The sequence below is a fragment of the Bubalus kerabau genome, chromosome 15 (genome assembly GCF_029407905.1).
Source record: "Bubalus kerabau isolate K-KA32 ecotype Philippines breed swamp buffalo chromosome 15, PCC_UOA_SB_1v2, whole genome shotgun sequence".
Lineage (NCBI taxonomy): Eukaryota > Metazoa > Chordata > Mammalia > Artiodactyla > Bovidae > Bubalus > Bubalus kerabau.
The window spans coordinates 25,024,296-25,044,824 of NC_073638.1; the positions used below are offsets into that span (position 1 = coordinate 25,024,296).

At 39.5% G+C, this 20,529-nt stretch overlaps 1 protein-coding gene across 1 annotated transcript; it reads right to left on the bottom strand.

Moving 5' to 3' along the window:
* Positions 1-339: 339 nt before the first annotated feature.
* On the bottom strand, positions 340-14,353 carry LOC129628258 (NXPE family member 4-like). Its single transcript, XM_055547674.1, has 5 exons — positions 14,324-14,353; positions 6,256-6,986; positions 5,671-5,732; positions 3,744-3,953; positions 340-875 (listed from the first exon to the last, which is right to left on the bottom strand). Exons 1-5 carry the CDS (start codon positions 14,351-14,353, stop codon positions 340-342), a joined length of 1,569 nt encoding a protein of 522 aa, XP_055403649.1.
* Between the last annotated feature and the right edge of the window lie 6,176 nt (positions 14,354-20,529).

Here is a 20,529-nt window from a genome sequence, read left to right on the forward strand (position 1 = left end):
GCTTTCTCCAAATATTTATCTTATAATGACTTTGTTGCTGTGAATTTCCATTAATCACAGAGAGCTTTTAACCATTAGATGTAAAGACTTCCTGTTTGTGAAAAGTGGCCTGACTCTGATCAAGAAGGGTAGCTCCTTTTTGTAAGTGTTTTTGTGTTTATTTGTAAGTAGAAGCCCAAATTAGAAATAACAGATTTGGCTGAATTGCTGGTTAATAAATCAGCCATAGTGCAGATTTTCTCTTGCTAATTGAGAGTTCAGAGCCAACAGCATCTGGTATGATAGCAAACACTTAATAGATGTTTTTAATTAACTGAATAAATTTCAGAGATGTGTTATCTAGCAAATAAAGTTTAACAATATATTAATCTGATTTCCGACTACAGACTGGGGTGGGTGGACGTTATTTGTGCCATATGCAATTGTTATATCCCAAGCATCAATAATGCCCACATTGAGATCCTGGAAAATATCCTTCAAGGCAAGGTACTGGATATAACCATGAATGTCACTAAATCTCTCCACATCAACATTCATCTCCCTGATGTTTTCTGCCTTGATGATAACCACAGTCTCTGGGCTTCTCAGAAGAAGGCGTTGAACTGCATCATGGATGTTGAGGGCCCTTCGGATAAAAACGTCAATGGGAAAGGGTCTGAAGTGTTGGCCCAGAGAAATAACAATGATAGTATTTTTTTCTCCTCCAATTCTGTCAATAACCTGGGCGATGTACTCAATCTCTTTGACTGAATAGGTCAATGATCCAACCAAAGGGTAACTATGTTTTTGCCACTGGATATTGATATTCTCATTCAAATCCACAGCAAGTTGCTTTTGAAATTTTCCAGATTCGTGCAGATCCACTGACTTCAGGGCTGATGACAAATAGGAAATCCCAAAATGAAAGGAGAATAAAGTTACAAAGTTCATACAAATAGGAGAAAATTTTTGATGTTTATAATTGAATGTTAATCCTGACTAATTTATTATAGGTTTAAATGAGAGACCAGTTTGAAAATTACTGAGTGACAAAAAGTGTTATGCAAATAAATTACATCTGTCCCTCTGTAGAGCCATGTAGAACCAAATGGACTGCCGATAGCGAGCATCGACATCACTTCATTGGAGGTTGATGGAGTCACTTTCATGGGTATTAGTTTTGACACTTTGTTAGCTATAGACTAAGCTCTTTTGAAGATAGAGAAAGGTGCCAGCTGATGTCTATAAATTTCAAAATACAAGTAAATCTACTTCCCCAAGTCCTTTGTAAGTTTACGTAAGACTGGAATTGTATTCTATGCTTCTGTGTTTCTTTTACTTATGCACGAAGTGGTACTGAATACATTATCTATAATAATATTATTGCTATTCATTCGTGAAGGACTTAACAGTTTACAAAACATTTATTAGGACTGATACGTTTATTTATTTCAAAGCACCATATATATGCATGGTGGTGGTGATTTAGTTGGTAAGTCCTGTCCGACTCTTGGCTACCCCATGGACTGTAGCCTGCCAGGCTGCTCTGTCCATGGGGTTTTCCAGGCAAGAATGGGTTGCCATTTCCTTCTCCAGGGGATCTTCCCCATCCAGGGATCGAACCTGGGTCTCCTGCATTGCAGGCAGATTCTTTACCAACTGAACTACCAGAGAAACCCTATATATATAATTGACATCTTCTGGAAAAGAAAACCAAGAGATGAAATGACCTGCCAAGATTACGCAACTAGTGAGTAACAGACTTTGTACCTTAAACTTGAAGTTCCTCCTAATTCTTATGAAATAATCTACCCAGTCTTCAAACTTTTTAAAAGTATAGTATGAATGAAAGAAAATGAAATCGCTTTATTTTTCACTATATTAATTAGACTATCAAGGCCAGTTTCTTCATAGCTAGAACATCTGAGGAAAATGTGTGGGAAATGATTATTAATACTAAGCAATATGTACCAACTTAGAAGTAAAGGGCTCCAGTTAAAGTCTTAACCCAGTGAGCTTTGAAAATGGTGATGCTGGAGGGTTGGGTGGAAGAAAATGGCAGAATTTTTTCTTCATTCTGTTTCTAGCATATTTCAATTTCATTTTCTAAAGCACACAATGACCACACAATTTAACTTTTGACAATACTTGTAACAGATGTTTTGTTATTACAGCTTCAAAGGTCAGTCAAGAAAGTAGGTAAGTCAATAAATCAATACTGTCAAAAACTAAGAGCCCACCCTGACCCCACCATTGCAGAATGTGGTGCTAGAAGTTGTCGCTAGATCCTAAATTTTATAGATGAGGAAACTGAGATCCGGAGGAGATTAGTCATTTACCAGGGGTCACAACTTAAACCTCTTTCCTTTGAGACTGGAATTGACATATATACACTGAGATGTATAAAACAGATAACTAATGAGAACCTACTGTATAGCACAGGGAACTATCTTATAGTTCCTACAAACTCAGTGCTGTGTGGTGGACTAAGTGGGAAGGAAATCCAAAAAAGATGGGATACATACATAGCTGATTCACTTTGCTGCACAGCAAAAAGTAACACAATATTGTAAAGCTAGTATTCTCCAATAAAAAGAAAAAAGAAAAAACTCTCCCCTTGTGTTGCAGGGGGGTTCAAGGTCCTACTGATGTTCCCTTTTTACTGGGCGAATCAGCTTACTTTCTAAGTTGGAGATCACAAGAGTGGCCTCATGTTAGGAAGGCCACTGGGGAGCCACACAAAAGCTACACTGTCCCCAGTGGTAAGAGCTAGGGCCCAGAATACAGAGGGCTGGCAGTGGCAGTTTTCCAGATAACAGTGCTAAGATCTACTAGTGGATTCTGAGTTATTTTTGATGCATTCTTTGCTTAGTTAAAGGAGCAACTGGACTAGGCTTCTAGCAAATGGGTTCTAGTCCCAATTCTAATATGAACCAATGATAATAAGGCAATAGCTATTGTTTTCTGGGCACTTAGTAAGTGCCTTGCTATGTGTCTCACTATGTGTTAAATATTTTATAACCATTACTTCATTTAATCTTCATAACCATCACCAGATGCTGTTGTTATTTTTAGTTCACTGATGTGGAAAATAAGCTGTATGCCCAAGGTCATAGTCCAGGTTTGTTAAGCTCCAAAGCCCCTGCGTTTAACCATTATGCCTACCTGATGTGAAGCTATTACCTCAACTGTAGCATCTGTCCTACGAAACAGTAATCTTGATGATGGCTCACACCAAAGAGAGCTAACTATGTAGCCAGCAGTATTCTAAATACATTGTGTATAGTACTTCATTTTTACCAGATGGGTACTGTTTTCATCTCCATTTTACAGATGAGGAAACTAAGGACAAAATCCTAGTGATGTAACCTGCCCAAGGCTATCAGATAGGACAGTAGAGGCCCTATTTTGATCCCAGGACATTTGGATGTAGAAGCCACACCCATAATCATCATGCCTTCTGTAGAAGGTAGGTAGTATACTATCTTCTTATTGTCAGCTTTGTGCGTGATTTTCTGAGTATCTTGGGTAAATACTGAAGTGTGAATTCTGCAGAAATAGGAACGGAGTAAACGTTTTTCTATCCTGGCTCCCTTCTAGTCAATAAATGTATTCTTTTAAAGAGAAGATAATACCTTGTGAAAAGTGTTGGTGTGCTGTGATTAAGAAATATGAAAGAGGCATTCCCCATATTCCTTTCTCCCCTTGAAATGAAAAAGAAGTTTCTGAAAGGGATGGGAGTAAAAGCTCAGACAGAGACATACTGTTGATACTGCTTTTGAAGTATTCCATCCACTGGCGGATCGTGGAATCTCCCAGTAGATATATAAATTTTCCTTTCAGGCATTCTTTCATTTCGATTGCAGCCAAACTACAGGAGACAGGATTCCACGTGTCTTTCCAGACATGTCCACTGGGAATTGTGGATGCCATTCCAAACTTGCATTGCCTTTTCACTGGAACTGTCTTTTCTGCTAAAGAATCAACAAGATAGGGTCTTTTAAAGTATCACTTTATCCATGAGTATTTAATAAGAACCAACTTTCTTTTTTAGGTATCCTTTTAATAGAGTGTGAAGGTGGAGGAAAAACTGTATTGAAGCATCATTCTCTTAATGGAATAGTTTTCAGAAAAAAATTTTCTCTGATAAGAATTTTATAAGTGATACTCATGAATGTTCATTACAGATAACATGTTTTCTCCCAGAGAAAAAGGCCTTCTGGGTAAAATTTAAGTATTTGTTTGCCTTCTTATGAAAGAAAAGACATCAATTCTTACTTAGTAGTGAAAACTCAATTATCTTGTCATTTAGCCCAATTTACCTCAGAGTTTATCACACACTGTCACAGTGTCCTAAATGCCACCATCAAACTGTTAATGCTTTAAGTGCAAGGATATATAAAAAAATAACAATTAATTTGGTTTGAGTCCACATGGATATGGCTGTAGCCTGGAGCAGACTCGTGGGAATCTGGGATAGGCTGGGTATTGACCATTAGTCACAGGGCTCTGAAGAATCTGGGAATATGATGGACTGAGGTGTTTATCCTTGGCAGTCTTGGGGCTGTGATTATTCACCACCCAAAGGAAGTGGTTTAATATTTTAATAACTACCATAAAGTATCTTTGTGTATCCTGGGTGAAAAATGCCATTTCCATCTGTAGATACATAAACACACTTCAGCATCAATGAATTTAGTAGCAATTAGCAAGCTGTTGATACTGAACTTAAAGGGACACAAAAGTTCCTGCATTAAATCATTTTTGATAGGGATTCCCTAGTATGTTCCCTAGTGGCTAGATGGTAAAAGAATCCGCCTGCAGTACAGGAGACCTGGGTTTGATCCCTGGGTCAGGAAGAGCTCCTAGAGTAGGAAATAGCAACCCACTCTAGCATTCTTGCCTGGGGAATTCTAAGGACAGAGGAACCTGGTGGGCTACAGCCCATGGGGTTGCAAAAAGTCGGACTCAACTGAGCAACTAACACTTTGAGCCAAAGAAATTGAAGAGAAATGAATAAAGGTGTGGAAGTGCTATTTTATATGTTCAAATGGTTTGAAAGGTGGCAAAGACAAAGAGGGGGAACTTGGAGTGAGCTGAATTAGAGACGGTGGGTTAGAAACCTCTAGATGATGATTATCGTGCTTATCGTGATGAGGGAAGTGCCAACGGTGGTGGCTGGGGGGGTAAGACCTCGGTGCAAACCGGGAGAGAGTTTTGACATTTGAATGTTGTTGCATCTGATGGGCAAGTAATCCATTGCCTGATAATGATGAGATGGATGATGAGGGTTATAAATCAGGTTTAGGATTCCAGTCATTTATTCACTTAGGTAATTGGTGTCTTGGCCCACCACAGACAAGCCTGCTGAGCAGAGTAACATATGATTGGTAGTAGTGAACAAGTTCTGAGGAAGGAAGAACCCTTTAAATGGGATGAGTGCTAAGTGTGTGTGCACTCAATTGCACAGTTGTGTCTGTCTCTTTGCAACCCCATGGACTGTAGCCCACCAGGTTCCTCTGTTCATGGAATTCTCCAGGCAAGAATACTGGAGTGGGTTGCCATTTCCTACTCCAGGGGATCTTCCTGACCTAGGGATCGAACCCATGTCTCCTGCATTGGCAGGTGGATTCTTTACTGCTGAGCCACCTGGGAAGCCCCAGCCATCAGTTACACAAAGGGAGGACTTACAGTTACATTTGGAGACAGTAATGGCATCAAATTTGGCCATCATCTCTACACCCACATTTGACCTTAAAGAGACAAATATAAAAATTAATTGGCAAGTGGCCCCAAGATCAGGAAACATAAGAAGTCACATTACCCATTGTTTCAGTTATTTCTTATGATAATAACTGACTACTTTGGCCACAGTTCAAGACCATTTATTAAATTTCCATTTCTTAGCCTATTAATTCAGGGAGTACAGATCCCCAGAAGGTGTACAAGGTAATTTTTTGAGATTCAGAAAGAATATATTAGCACCTAGGCATATTCACACATGTATATTTCTCCTTCTCTTTTAATTTCTATTCTAGTCATATTTTTTTTGTTTGTTTCAATGGTAAGGGTTAAAGATTCAAAATATTTAGGGATCACTGGAGAGTGGGCACTGTCCCCAGATGAATTCACATATCTTTTCTAAAATGGCTCTTCATAGAGTCCCAAAGTTGATATATTAATACACAATTAATTAATAGCTATTTCCTTTGGAGCAACAGATAGGCCAAATCATTACTGTATTTACCCAGATAGTCTCCAGAAATAATTATTTACCTCTCAAAGAGGCTTCTTTCTTGTTTGCTAAGATAAGATACGTCCTTGTTTTTGGAATGCATGTGGGTGAGTGCAGCACAGGGAACGTTTGTAGGCTTCATGCAGTAGAAGGCTTCTTGGTGTCGGGTATCCAGGTATTCACACAGTTCAGCACTTGAATTTAAAACCAGGGCACAGTCAGTATTGACTTGGGAGGTGCCTCTGTTAAACTGGCCTGTGAAGATCACCCTGTCGTAGCCTTGGTTCCTGGCCCTCCAGAGAGCTGACACCCCTTCACTGGGGTGGATGAGCAGGACAGACAGGGACACCTGGCCCTCCCAGAATAGGGTGAAGCTCACAAGATAGGTGCCATTGTTGAAGTCTGTCACCTTTCCTGAAGCACCTGCCTTCAGGGCTGGGGAGGACATCCTGGCCCTGAGGAAATCCCCGCCATATTCCTTCCTGCGTCCCAGGTGGTCCCTCATCTCCAGCAGGACGTCCAGCCGGTCCCCCCTGCAGTATGTGTCTCGAGGGCTGAGGAGGGTGGCTCTGCTGTGTGTGGCGCTGGTGGTGGAGCTCACGTTGGTGAAGGGTCTGGGCGGGATCAGCTGGTCTAGTTTCTCCATGATCCTCTTTATCCTCAGCTCAGTCTCTGTTGGTGAAACTATTGGATTCGGTGGTGGTTCAGGATGTGTTTTCATGATGAAATTCCAGTGATGGAGGGAAAAGGGCAACTTGAGTACAGTCCGTAACTGAAATGACAAGGAATACAATAGAGAACACAGAAAGTGTGCCTATTTAATGTGATAATTACGGTAGGTTAGTCAACGTCTCTTTTATCAAATGATGAGTGGTAGAAAAATTAAAAATAAAATGATATTGAGATTACATTATCATCCATGTTTCACAGGAAAAATTATTTTCCTTAACTCTGGTGGTGGAACTTCACTTTTCACTGGCTAATCTATTTTGTTGTTTTGTTACACCATGCAGCTTGTGAGATTGTTCCCCAACCTGGGATTGGACTCCTGGGCTTTTGGCAGTGAAAGCACCAAGTCTTAACCACTGGACTGCTAGGGAATTCCCATCACTGGCTAATCTATTTTGGGTGAGCCACTCTACTGCAAAGAACCCTAGGATCTTCTTTCTTAAAGTGGTGATCATAAAATATACTTTCATTGGGCATTTGTGAAGACCAAATGAGAAAATGCTTTTTAACTGCATAGCAGAGAACAGATGTTTATTGTTCTATTATTTTTATGTTAAAATTAGAGTTCAGTCATTTAAATAAATCTTTAAGAAAATTTTCAAGAAGCATGGAGATTTTATGTAATATACAATTATCTATTTTTTCTATTTCACTTTTTACGGTTTGATTAAACAGTCTGTGGTATTTACTAGTAATTCTCAGATTACTGTTTTAGCTAACAGGACATAAGAGACATAGGCTACTTTCTATATTTATTTTCTAATCATAAAATAACACTGACATTATTAAAAGTGAGAGAATGCCATAACTCTATAGAAAATAAAAATCAGTCATGATTACAGCAACCACTGTTAACAATTTTGGTGGTTTTTCTCTCATCCTGTGTAACCATTTCATGGGATTGTGAACACACTGAATATTTACCAATTAATTTTGATTAAAAATAGTGTCATTAAAAACTTTCCACCTTATGTCCAAATAATATTCCAGCCTATGGATATAGTTTAATATTTCACCTATTCCTATATTTTTAGATATTTATTGTATTCAGCTTTTCTCTGTTACTTATAATTCTGTAAAGGACACTTTGGTATAAATCTTCCCAGTAATAGCTCTGAATTTCCAGTAAAGGCAGAGTATCTTGTGTTGGACTAGGTTACTGTGGTTAACATTTTTACTTTTTATTATTTGACATGTTCTGATTTTTAAAAAATAAAAACATTTTTTATTTGTCAAATTACAGAGATGGTTTTAGCAACCAGGATATGCCAGGTACCATTCTAAATGCTTTTCATATGTTAGCTCATTAATCCTCACAATAATAAATGAGGTATTTATTTTTATGACCCAATTTTCAGATGATGAAACTGGTTCACCTCAAAGTTAAGAAAGTTAGCCAAACCTGCACAGCTAGTCAACAACAGAGTCAAATTTTAATCCCAGGCAAGTATCTCTATAAATGAGCAACCCAGGGACTTCTCTGGTGGTCTACTTGCTAAGATTCCATGCTCCCAATGCAAGGGGCCTGGGTTCGATCCCTGGTCCGGGAACTAGATCTCACATGCCACAACTAAGGAGTTCACATTCTGCAACTAAAAGATCTCACATTCTGCAACTAAGACCCAGCACAGCCCACTAAATAAATGAAAAAAATTATATATATATAAATGTGTGTGTATATATATATATATATATATACACACATACACACATGCCTACTTACATATGAGCTGCCCAGTATTGCAAGTATGCAACAAGGCTAGAATTCTCTTTCACTGATGGTTTAGGTGCAAATTGGCACCACATGTCTGGAAAACAGGTCTGCTGCTACTGCTGCTGCTAAGTCGCTTCAGTCGTGTCCGACTCTGTGCGACCCCAGAGACGGCAGCCCACCCATCCCTGTGATTCTCCAGGCAAGAACACTGGAGTGGGTTGCCATTTCCTTATCCAATGCATGAAAGTGAAAAGTGAAAGTGAAGTTGCTCAGTCGTGTCCGACTCTTAGCGACCCCATGGAGTGCAGCCTCCCAGGCTCCTCCATCCATGGGAGTTTCCAGGCAAGAGTACTGGAGTGGGGTGCCATCGCCTTCTCCGAGGAAAACAGGTCTATAGCATATAATAAGACCTTTAACAATGTTCACTGCATTTACCAATAATTATTTCTGAGAACTCAGTGAATCATAGTAATACCTCTGAATTTCCAATAAAGGCAGAGTAGCTTGTATTGGACTAACTTTCCTGTAGATAACAATGATAAATTCTAGACACTCCCCTCCTCCCTGCAAATCTGTTTTAAAAGCACTGGAGAGTAACCACAAACTGACAGATACAGGAGGAGAATTGAAATGTGAAAGAAGGAGCTACGCTGAATTTGCGTAATAAAAAAGTGCCAACTCAGTTTCTTCACCCTGAAGTGAAATTATACCAAAAGTGACACACAGGTCTTCAGGAAGGAATGAAAAGCCCCAGAAATGGTAAATACATGGGTTAACATAAAATACTATGTGTTTATCCTCTAATTTCTTTAAAATGCATATAATTATTTAAAAACTACAATTTTGTAATATAACAACTACAGAATAATGAATGAGTTGGGGAGTAAATGGGAATAAATTATTAAAAATTTATTACAGATTATGTGAAGTAGCACAATATTAACTCTAAAACTTAAGAATATGCATTGTCATCTCTAGAGAAACCATTTCAAAAAAAACTTAGAGTTATAAAAATAACAGAGAAACTAAAAGGAAATACTAAAAAAAAAATCAGTCCAAAGGAAGGAAGGAAATGGGGAACAGAGGAATAAAAATCAGAATGGCCAAACAGAAAATAAATAGCAAAATGGTGGACCTAAATCCACTCATGTTAATCATTTCATTAAAAGTAAGTATACTAAACACTTCATTAAAGGGCAGAGATAGTCATACTGCTTTGGAATAGTAGAGTTTGCAGATTTTTAAAAGACAGTATGTATGCATAAAATCATGTTTTGTTATCAATGCATTCATTTGTATGTATTTTAGTATTTTGAAATATTTAAAATATTTTGGTGTTAAAAGTTATAGTTTGGCATTAAAATTTATGATATTATCAAATTTTGGAAGAATTTTTGTTTAGTAAATTTGTAATCAATGTTTCAGTATTTGAGATAATTCATTTATAAAATGGTGAAGCTATTATATTTCCAGCTATGTGACTAGTAATACATTCTAGAAAAAAGTTTTACTAGAATGATTTCTAATAAATGGAGTGTTAATTTTTTTTTTAAATGCAGAGATAAAACAGCAAGACCCAACTACTTGCTATCTATGAGGAATGTAGGTTAAGTATTAAGAAACCTATCAGTTGAAAGTGTGGAGAAGGCAATGGCACCCCATTCCAGTACTCTTGCCTGGAAAATCCCATGGACAGAGGAGTCTGGTGGGCTGCAGTCAGTCCATGGGGTCGCTAAAAAGTCAGACATGACTGAGCGACTTCACTTTCACTTCTCACTTTCATGCATTGGAGAAGGAAATGGCAACCCATTCCAGTGTTCTTGCCTGGAGAATCCCAGGGACGGGGGAGTCTGGCGGGCTGCCGTCTATGGGGTCGCACAGAGTCGGACATGACTGAAAGGATTTAGCAGCAGCAGCAGCAGTAGCAGCAGGTTGAAAGTGAATGAATTAAAAAAAACAGTATGTCATTGAAGCATAAAAAAGCTGATATTAATGTTAAAGTAGACTTCAAGGCAAAGAGTATCACCAGACATAAAGATGGACATCCTAGTGATAAGAGGGTCAATTTGTCTGAAAACATAACAACCTTAAATGTGTATATGCCTACCTATACATGTATTTATATGTGAAACAAAAACTGTCAGAACTAAAGGGGGAAATAGAAAAAGCCACAATTATAATCAAAAATTAGAAAAATCTCTCTCAGTAGATGCTATAGGAACTAAATTAAAAAATGACTAAGTACCTAGAGGATCTGAAGAACATTATTATAGTAACATTTTTTTTTACCTATCACAGCACATTACCAGACATTTTTAAATTGCTACAACTTCATGTGAAAATATTTCAGTAGAGTAAAATAATATTCTCTGCGCAAACTCTTTTGGTAGAAAAACAACAGGAAAATTCGGATTCAAGGTGGAGGAAGAAGCACATGTTATAACCTCAACTGAGCTTCCCTGGTGGCTCAGATGGTAAAGAATCTGCCTGCAATGCCAGAGACTGGCTTCAATACCTGGGTCGGGAAGACCCCCTGGAGAAGGACATAGTAACCCATGTCAGTATTCTTGCCTGGAGAATCCCATGGACAGAGGAGCCTGGTGGGCTACAGTCCATAGGGTCGCAAAGAGTCAGATACGACTGAGTGACTAACACTTTACCTTTCTTTCCTAGCCTCGATTTCCCACCATAAGATCATATAAATGGCAGAAAAGAACTTAACAATTTTCTAACTATTCTGGGAAATAGGAAAAAACACCTTATATGGACCAGAACTTACAAGCAATCTCCTAAAAACTGAAAGGCAGATGAGATTAGATCAGGAAGAACCCATGGCTGCCAGTGCATATGGGTGAGGCTTCAGTAAAGAAGGAAGTCACTCCAGGGACATTGCCAATGTGGAGGAGGTTGGTAACTGGAGTAGGAGGGGTTGAGGGGAGGCCCATAGGAGGATAAACCACGCAGGTTGATACCTTCCTATTTCCCCACCTGTGCTGGGTCAGGCAGCTAGGAATGGGGAATTCTATACTCTCATGAGAATAAAAACTATGGATATTTAAGTTGGGGAGCGCAGGATCCAGTGTGTCTGGCAACACTTTAGATAAACAGGGAGCATTTATGCCACAAACATGCTGGAGGAAACAGATAATGGCACTCCAGACTGGCCACCACAGAACTTCAGGTGTAAAAATGCACACAACCAAGAATTAGCAAAAAGTTTCATCCAAGGTAACTCATGAGAGGGACTTCCCTGGTTGTCCAGTGGTTAAAACTCTGTACTTCCACTGCAGGGGGCACAGGTTCCAAATTCCTGGTTGTGGAACTAACAGCTTGGTCAAAAAATAAAAGTGACTCTGAGAGAGAGGTATTATCAAGTTCAGCAAAGGGAAGACATCCAAGGGAAGGAACAGAATTAATACAAAAATAAAAACAAAGCTTTAGAACAAGCATACTTTCTGGCCTCGGAGAGATCTAGATGATATGGGATCTACGAACTAATAAGTCTTTTGAGATCTTAGAAAGTAAGACCCTACTGTTCCTTATGCAAAATCAGTAGGATTCCTTTATTCCAGCAGCAAGCAATTAGAAAATGTGTTTAAAAGAACAGTCATTACAATAGCAACAACAAAAAAAATTATGACATACCAAGGTGTCAATCTAACAAAAGATGCCTAAGACCTGAATGCAAAAGTTATAAACTTTAGTGAAAGATCTTGACCTATGTAAGTGAAGAGAGATGACATGTTGATAAACAGCACAATAATAATATAAACATGTTAGTTTTCTCAATTTGATCTATATGGCTAATGTGATGCACATATAATTTAAGTAGAATTTTTCACTAAATTTGACAGACTGATTCCAAAACATGTAAGAGGGAAGGCCAAGACTGGCTGAAAACCTTCAAAAATAGGTTGAGCAAGGGTAACTTGACCCCCAAGTTTTCAAAACTAATTATGGAGCTCTGTTAATTATAGCCATGCGTTATTGATACAGGGAAGGCAAATTGATCAATGGAATAGAATGAAGAACCCACAGAGGGACCTGTACTTATTAAAAATTTTGATATACAATAAAAATGACCTGATATATCAGCTTGGAAAGAAAGGATTACAAAATGGAAAAAGCTGTAAAAAGTGGTTATTCATACAGAAATAGAAGAATCAGCCAAAAAAATCCAGGGTTCAGTGTCTAAATAAAGCAAACTTTAAAACTGTAAGTAGAATATTTAGATAAATAATTTGACACAGGTGTAGGGAAAGGTTTATTAGTACTTAAAAAGCATTAACAGTGAAAAAACACAAATAAATTTTACTATATACACCTGAAAATATTCTGTTGTTCAGAAGTTCCTTGTGCATGTACCCTCAGTTGTGTCCAGCTCTTTGCAACCCGGTGGACTGTAGCCCACTAGGCTCCTCTCTTCATGGAATTTTCCAGGCAAGAATACTGAAGTGGGTTGCCATTTCCTCCTCCACAGAATTTCCTTAGAGAATGTGTAAAGACAAGCTAAACATTGGGAGGAGACAGTTGCAATAAGTGATGAAAAGTGTGAGTGTAGATCACACACACACACACACACACACACACACACACACACACTCACACAGTATTATCCTCTCCCATATTGCATGATGATTATCAAGTGGTTCTTAAAAGTTGAAAACTCCCCTTCTAGACTCTACAGGTCTGCTTGTTTGGACTTTTCTAGAACAAGTGAAGTGTCACGTAAAAATATAGTCTTGTGAAACACAAAAAGAAAGCAATTCCTACCTTCGTGGAGTTTTGGATAACTGCAAAAGTGATCCAAGAGGCTAATATAAACACCAATACCAACAGTGACTTGTGATTTGCTGTTCTCATTGTCATGATCAGGATCCTAAAAGACACAATGCAAAAACCGGCCCAAGTACACAGCACCAGAAAAGAAATGCAGAAATACTTGAAAAGTTCTCCTGATGCTTTTTTTCCTCAGATGTTACATCCAGAATGGAAACTCGGTCCTCCTGCTGCCCTGGCTGTGTCCCTGCTTCCTTTATTTATCGGCTTGTACCTTCAAGAGAAGCACTATTCTGAGAACAGAGCCCACCTTGGAGTCTAAAAATTGAGGAACTAAGAACCTGATGGACGCAAGTGTGCTCATTCTCAGGGGGAGTTTCCAAGTTATGTGTCATCTAACAGGTTTCCTGTTCTCTTCCCGTAAGAACAAAGAACAGACATAAAACATCCTAATAAATACTGACTGTGATAATCACATTATTTTGTGGCCATTTTAAAGTACTTGATTTTTTCTAGCTTCCTTTTTACTAATGTGTTAGTAGGTTCCCCCTTTCTTGTCTTACTAGCCTTTTTAGCACCCCTCAAGCTTGAGAAGATGTATTTTAAAATTCAGATTTCTCTCTTAAGAAATGTTTTAGGCTTTCTCAATGTTTTCCTATGGTTACATCTTCATTTCTGTCCTTGCCCTGGAATTTCAAGTTGTCTTTTCATATCAGCTGGCTTAAACACCACCCTTTGAAAATATTCCATGTCTCAAAATTTTCTCTCCCCTTGAAGCAACTCCTACCCTAATACCCAGTTTAAACACAGAGGGTAGAAGTTTCTGCACCCAAGAATAAATGTTGCCCCTTTCCCTCACCTCCCCAATTTTGCAAATATTTTCATACCTTCAGTTTGAAGACTTTGCATAACTCCATACACAGGAACTATAGTTGTAAGGCTTTGTTCTGAAGCCACCGGTGTATTACTGGGGTACCTCTCCTCTGTGCCAAGACAAATCACAGGTATACATTGCCGTCTGCATGCTTTGAGCTTAGATCCACAGCACGCTTCTCTGTTCAGGTAAGGTGATTTGCCAGCTCCACCTTAAGGAAGTATGTGGAGCACAACTGCAGTTCTCAGTTCTCACAGAGGTGGGGAGGAGAAATGAAACTCTCAGTATGCTTCGATGAGACAGTTCTCACGTTCTTAGACTTGATTAGTCTAATCTTAGTAAGTGTACAATAAATATCTGACAAAAAGTGTGAATGAGTCTGGAAGTTTGAATGAATAGTCATCCCTGGGAAGCTGAACCACCTGGTCTCCATCTGAGCCTTGTCATCAAGATCCAGCTGCCAGGATTCAAGTGTATATTATCTAGTACAGAATAGGTACTCAATAAAATCTGCTGAATAAATTTGAAAGGACCTCACATACAACACAGGCAAGACAATGATATTGACTCACTCTCAGACCAACAGAGTGACAGCTTACAGTCATGGGTTTGAATCCATCTGGGATTTGTATTCCTTTTTAAAATCTAATATTTATTTACTTGTCTGGCTGTGTTGGGTCTTAGTTGCAGCACACAGGATCTTTTAGTTGTGGCATGCAAACTCTTCATTGCATGGTGGGGTCTAGTTCACTGGCCAAAGATTGAACCTGAGCCCCCTGCATTGGGAGTGCAGAGTCTTAGCCACTGGAAGTCCCTGGGATTTGTATTCTTGAACCAATAGAAATGGTGTCAGAAAGAGCAGGTGCCTAGGACAAATGCACTGGTGCTCATAGAAGCAGTAGCCGATTGCACTGTGGATCCGTCTACGCTTTCACTTATGCTGTCACACCCAGGAAGTTAAACCTCTTTAAAAATCTACTCTATACTTTCAGTCATTATGTATAAGCAAGAAATCAAGACCTGTTTCACAAGGATCTTTAGGATTTTGATAATCCTCCCAACATCCTTGATCCCACTCTGTGAAACTGGCCTTAATAATGCCTCTTATGTCTTCACATAATGATGGTTGCAAACACTGTTTTAACCTTGTATGACTGGGTCCAGGTTGCTCACTTCTTTCCTAGAGATAAAGCCTTTAATAAGAGATAAATATTTACAGACAGTCTGATTTGGCTTCTCCATAGGAGACTGGTGCCAGTAACCATCCAAGTTCCCAGCTTTCTCTGAGACATGTAGATATATGGATTTTAATTTGCTTTAGTCACATCAATATTGATAGTCAATGTTAACCTGAGGTTGGTATAATAGATATGTTTGACTTGAGGGGAGCTCAGTCAGGAGAGTTTAAATGATTTGTCTATGTCATCTAATGAGCTTTGAAATGGAGTTGAGGCCAGGATTCCTGCCACATTAACCTCTGATTCAGAGCCCTTTCCAATACTCATCATGACTCCAACACATACAGTAGAACCAAGTTCAGGTAGATCCTGGGGTTCATATGAATATTTTCCATTATGCTTCAAAGAAATCTCTCTCTCTCTTTTTTGTACCACCTTTTAATTTGCTCAAAAACCTGGTGTGAGCACAATATATTGCTCTTTTTGCAGTGAGTATGTAGTTTCCTCATCATCTTTGAATAGTTTCCTTTCCCTACATTTATGGGTCTAAACGAGGAGTCAGAATATGAGAACTTGGTCAGAAGTAGGAACATGGAGCCGTAAGTTCGTACAATAAAGCATAGCCCAGGAAAGCATCAGTTTGTTGGAGGTGTGAGTAGGGTAAGAGTAGTTTTACCTTGACTGGGGTCTAAAGGAGCCCAAGCAAACTGGATAGACAGTCCAGGATTATGCAAAGCAAAGAGCAGATGTCCAGGGAACATGTAGTGACTACTGAGCCACAAGTTAGAGAAGTGGCTGCTGTGGCCTCAGGAATCAAACAAGATGCACCTCATTGTTAAGGAGCCCACACTGAAAGGTGGGAAGTCTCATGTCCATGGGACCTGTGTACAAAGGGAGAGTCCTAGTGCCTAGAAGGATGATAGAAGATGCAATATCAAGAAGTCTCAAGGTTCCAGAAGTGAGTACTTGACATCAGGCTCCATGTCACAGTGTGATGGTGGAGGGCACAGACTACAAACCATGTTGATGGAGGGAAAAGGTTAACGCTGAGGCAGATATAGGGTAGACCATTCACCACGACCCCAGATTAACTAGTAACAGATGGTCTTCCATTTGGGAACAGACCTCTCTTCCATTTTCAGGTATTGTGGAAAATTATCTGAAGTTCAGAGTGACTGCTATGCACCTAACACTCTTTGAGAAAGGTGGTGACTCCCTGACTTCAGACTATACGGCAAAGCTACAGTAATCAAAACAGTATGGTACCAGCACAAAACAGACACAGATCAATAGGATAGGATAATACAGCCCAGAAATAAACCCACACACTATAGTCAATTAATCTGTGACAAAGGAGGCAAGAATATATAGTGGAGAAAAGACAGTCTCTTCAGTAAGTGGTGCTGGGAAAACGGAACAGTCACATGTAAAAAAATTGAATTAGAAGATTCTCTAATACCATATACAAAAATAAACTCAAAATAGATTAAAGACCTAAATGTAAGACCAGATACTATAAAACTACTAGAGGAAAACACAGGCAGAACACTCTTGACATAAAGCAATGTTGTTTTGTGGCTCCTTCCCCTAAAGGAAATAAAAGCAAAAATAAACAAATGGGATCTAATTAAACTTAAAAGCTTTTGCACAGCAAAGAAAACCATTGATGAAATGAGAAGGCAACCTACTGAATGGGAGAAAATATTTGCAACTGATATGACCAATAAGTGATTAATGTCCAACATATATAAGCAGCTCATGCAACTCAACATCAAAGAAAACAAACAACTCTATTAAAAAATGGACAGAAGAACTGAATAAATATTTTTCCAAAGAGGAAATGCAGATGACCAATGAGTGCATGAAAAGATACTTAACATTACTAATCACTGCTGCTAAGTCACTTCAGTCGTGTCCGACTCTGTGCAACCCCATAGACAGCAGCCCACCAGGCTCCCCTGTCCCTGGGGTTCTCCAGGCAAGAACACTGGAGTGGGTTGCCATTTCCTTCTCCAATGCAGGAAAGTGAAAAGTGAAAGTGAAGTCGCTCAGTCGTGTCTGACTCTTCGCAACCCCATGGACTGCAGCCTTCCAGGCTCCTCCGTCCATGGGATTTTCCAGGCAAGAGTACTGGAGTGGGGGTGCCATTGCCTTCTCTGTACTAATCACTAGGGAAATGTAAATCAAAATCACAATATCACCTCCAAGTTGGCAGAATGGCTATCATCAAAAAGTCCTCAAATTATAAATGTTGGTGAGAATGTGGAAAAAAGGGAGGCTTCCTACATGGTTGGTAGGGATGTAAATTGGTATAATTGGATGTAAATTATATATATATACACACACACACACACACACACACACACACACATACACACAATGGAATACTACTCAACCATAAAAAACAAAATTTTGCCATTTGCTGCCACATGGATGGAATGGATGGACCTGGAGGACATTATGCTAAATAAACTAAATCAGACAAAGATAAATACTGTATGATATCACTTGTATGTTGAATCTAAAAAATACAATTAAACTAGTGAATGTAACATAAAAGAAGTAAACTTACAGATACAGAGAACAAGCAATTGGTTACCAGGGCAGGGAGGGCCAATATAGGGGTAGAAGAGTGGGAGGCACACACTCTTGGGTATAAGATAGGCTCAAGGATGTATTGCACAACACAACGAATATTTTGGAAGAATTGTATGGTAAAACAGTATGGAAAGTATCCATTAAAAATTGTATAAAAATAAAAAAAATTTTTTAAAAGGTGGTGCATGCATGCATGCTCAGTCACTCAGTCGTGTCTGACTCTGTGACCCCGTGGACTGCAGCCTGCCAGGTTCCTCTGCCCATGGGATTCTCCAGGCAAGGATACTGGAGTGGGTTGCCATTTCCTTCTCCAAAAAGGTGGTGAAATAGTGGCATAAAGCTGTTTCATTATGCCTAAGTCATTGCTACCGGCCACTTGTGTCATAGATGGGTACTTGTTTCAAAGGCAACAGGTTGAGATCCTGGCATGAGAACCCTGCCAAATATGAGTGCTCCCTTTTGATGGTCACTGCCTGCATTCAGATCTCCTATTTGCTGCAGTTTGAAAGAGACACATATGTGGGGAAGGAAGCAGTTGGTGGGTTAGCTTTGAGAGACCCATGGATCAAATAATGACTAACATTTATCTGAAGAATTGTTAGCTACCAGGCACTTTTCTAGTGCTCTTTATGCACTAGCATGCATGTGTGCTCAGTCTTGTCCGATTCCTTGTGTTCCCACGGACTTAACCACCAGACTTTTCTATCCTTGGGATTTTCCAGGCGAGAAGCTGGAGTGGGTTGCCATTTCCTCCTGCAGGGGATTCTTCCTGACTCCGGAATCGAACCGCATTGCAAGCAGATTCTTTACCTGCTGAGCCATTGGGGAAGCCTGTCTTTATGCACTAATCCACTTAACTCTCAGAGTTTCACTATGAAGATGTCACCATTTTTAGATGAGGACACTGGGGCACAGGATGCTTAAACATTAGCTAAGATCGCAAAATCAGTATATGGAAGAGGCAGGCCATGAAGCCAGATCTCCAGAGCTGCGTTTTTTATTCACTCCAAGGTCTGGTCAACAGTCATGAGATAGAAGACGTGAGACAGCAGAATCCATGCAGCAGAGAGAGAACGGAGAGAGTAGCTAGATGTTCACAGCAGCAAGAAAAGCAGAGACAGAAAGTCACTACTTGGTGCCGCACAAGGAGACCCTGTTCCTGCTAGTGAGGCTGCTCCCAGCCCGCTCCTGGGGCCCGCATTGTGTCCTGAAGCAGGGGTCACCAGCATCCAAGATCTAGTGCCTGATGACCTGAGGAGGAGCTAATGCAATAATAATAGAAATAAAGAATAATAAATAAATGATAGAATAATAAATAGAAATAAAAAATTGTGCACAATAAGTGTAATGTGCTAGAATCAGCCCCAAACTCTCCTCCTTCTCCCCTGTTCCCTTGGATCCTGGAAAAATTGTCTTCTATTAAACCGGTCCCTGGTGCTAAAAAGGTTGGGGACCACTGTCCTAAAGGTCCTTCCAGGTAGGTCCTCAGCAATGCTTTCCATCCCTGTGAGGAGCTGGAGTGTGTTGGGAGGCTGGGCAGAAGACTTTCATCTCACTTTCCAGATTCTCAGACAGGATTCAATTCTGAAACGTGAGAAACTGCCCAAATTACAAGAAACCAGCTACCCATATTGTGAATGTAAGTTGTTAGCTTTTTATTCACTGGCAACAGAAAGCATGTTTTTCATGAAGATGAAAAAATAAAGCACAAGAAAACCATGAATATCTTTTTCAAATGCCCTCGACTCTGAGAGTTTTGGTGATCCTAGCAGCATGTGTCCAGCGGTTTTTGTAGATGACTAAGTGAATGTGCTTGTTCAAAGAGTGATGTGACCAGTTTCTGGAAAAACTTGGATGGATCTGCATAGCTGGAACAGGAGGATATGGGTATCTGGCCATCTAGTCAGTTTTGCCCGGTTGACATCTTAACTCCAACACAGAATGAAGAGGAACTTATTTTAAAAATCTACATGCAGTCTTGCCCTTCAGGGTTGACTGGAACCCAAGATCTTTTTTTAGTTATATGATTGTAAAACAAGTGTATGTATTTTTTCTTATGAAAATGTGAATGAAGTAGAGTGACTTAAACACACATTTCAGAATGAAAAGTACTCAATTTTCTACTATAAATAGGGCTTCCCAGGTGGTACAGTGGCAAAGAATCCATCTGCCAACGAAGGAGATGCAAGAGACATGGGTTCAATCCCAGGGTCAGGAAGAGTTCCTGAAGTAGGAGATGGCACCCCACTCCAGTATTCTTGCCTGGCAAATTCCATGGACAGAGGAGCCTGGTGGGCTACAGTCCACAGGGTTGCAAAAGAGTCGGACACGACTGAAGGACTGAGTGTGCGCACACACACAATAAATAGATCCATTGTTAAGATAAATCATTTCTCTGTGTGAGAACACTGTAGTAATAATTGCACTAGTCAAGATTTGCTAA

What these genes read in the sequence shown, in the direction of transcription:
- LOC129628258 (XM_055547674.1), bottom strand. Translation starts at nt 14,353, where the DNA reads ATGGAGTTATGCAAAGTCTTCAAACTGAAG. An exon ending in GCAAAGTCTTCAAACTGAAG is followed by an intron (nt 6,987 to 14,323) that starts GTATGAAAATAT and finishes TTGTCATTTCAG; the next exon opens with TTACGGACTGTACTCAAGTT. An exon ending in CTTCAAAAGCAGTATCAACA is followed by an intron (nt 876 to 3,743) that starts GTATGTCTCTGT and finishes ATTTGTCATCAG; the next exon opens with CCCTGAAGTCAGTGGATCTG.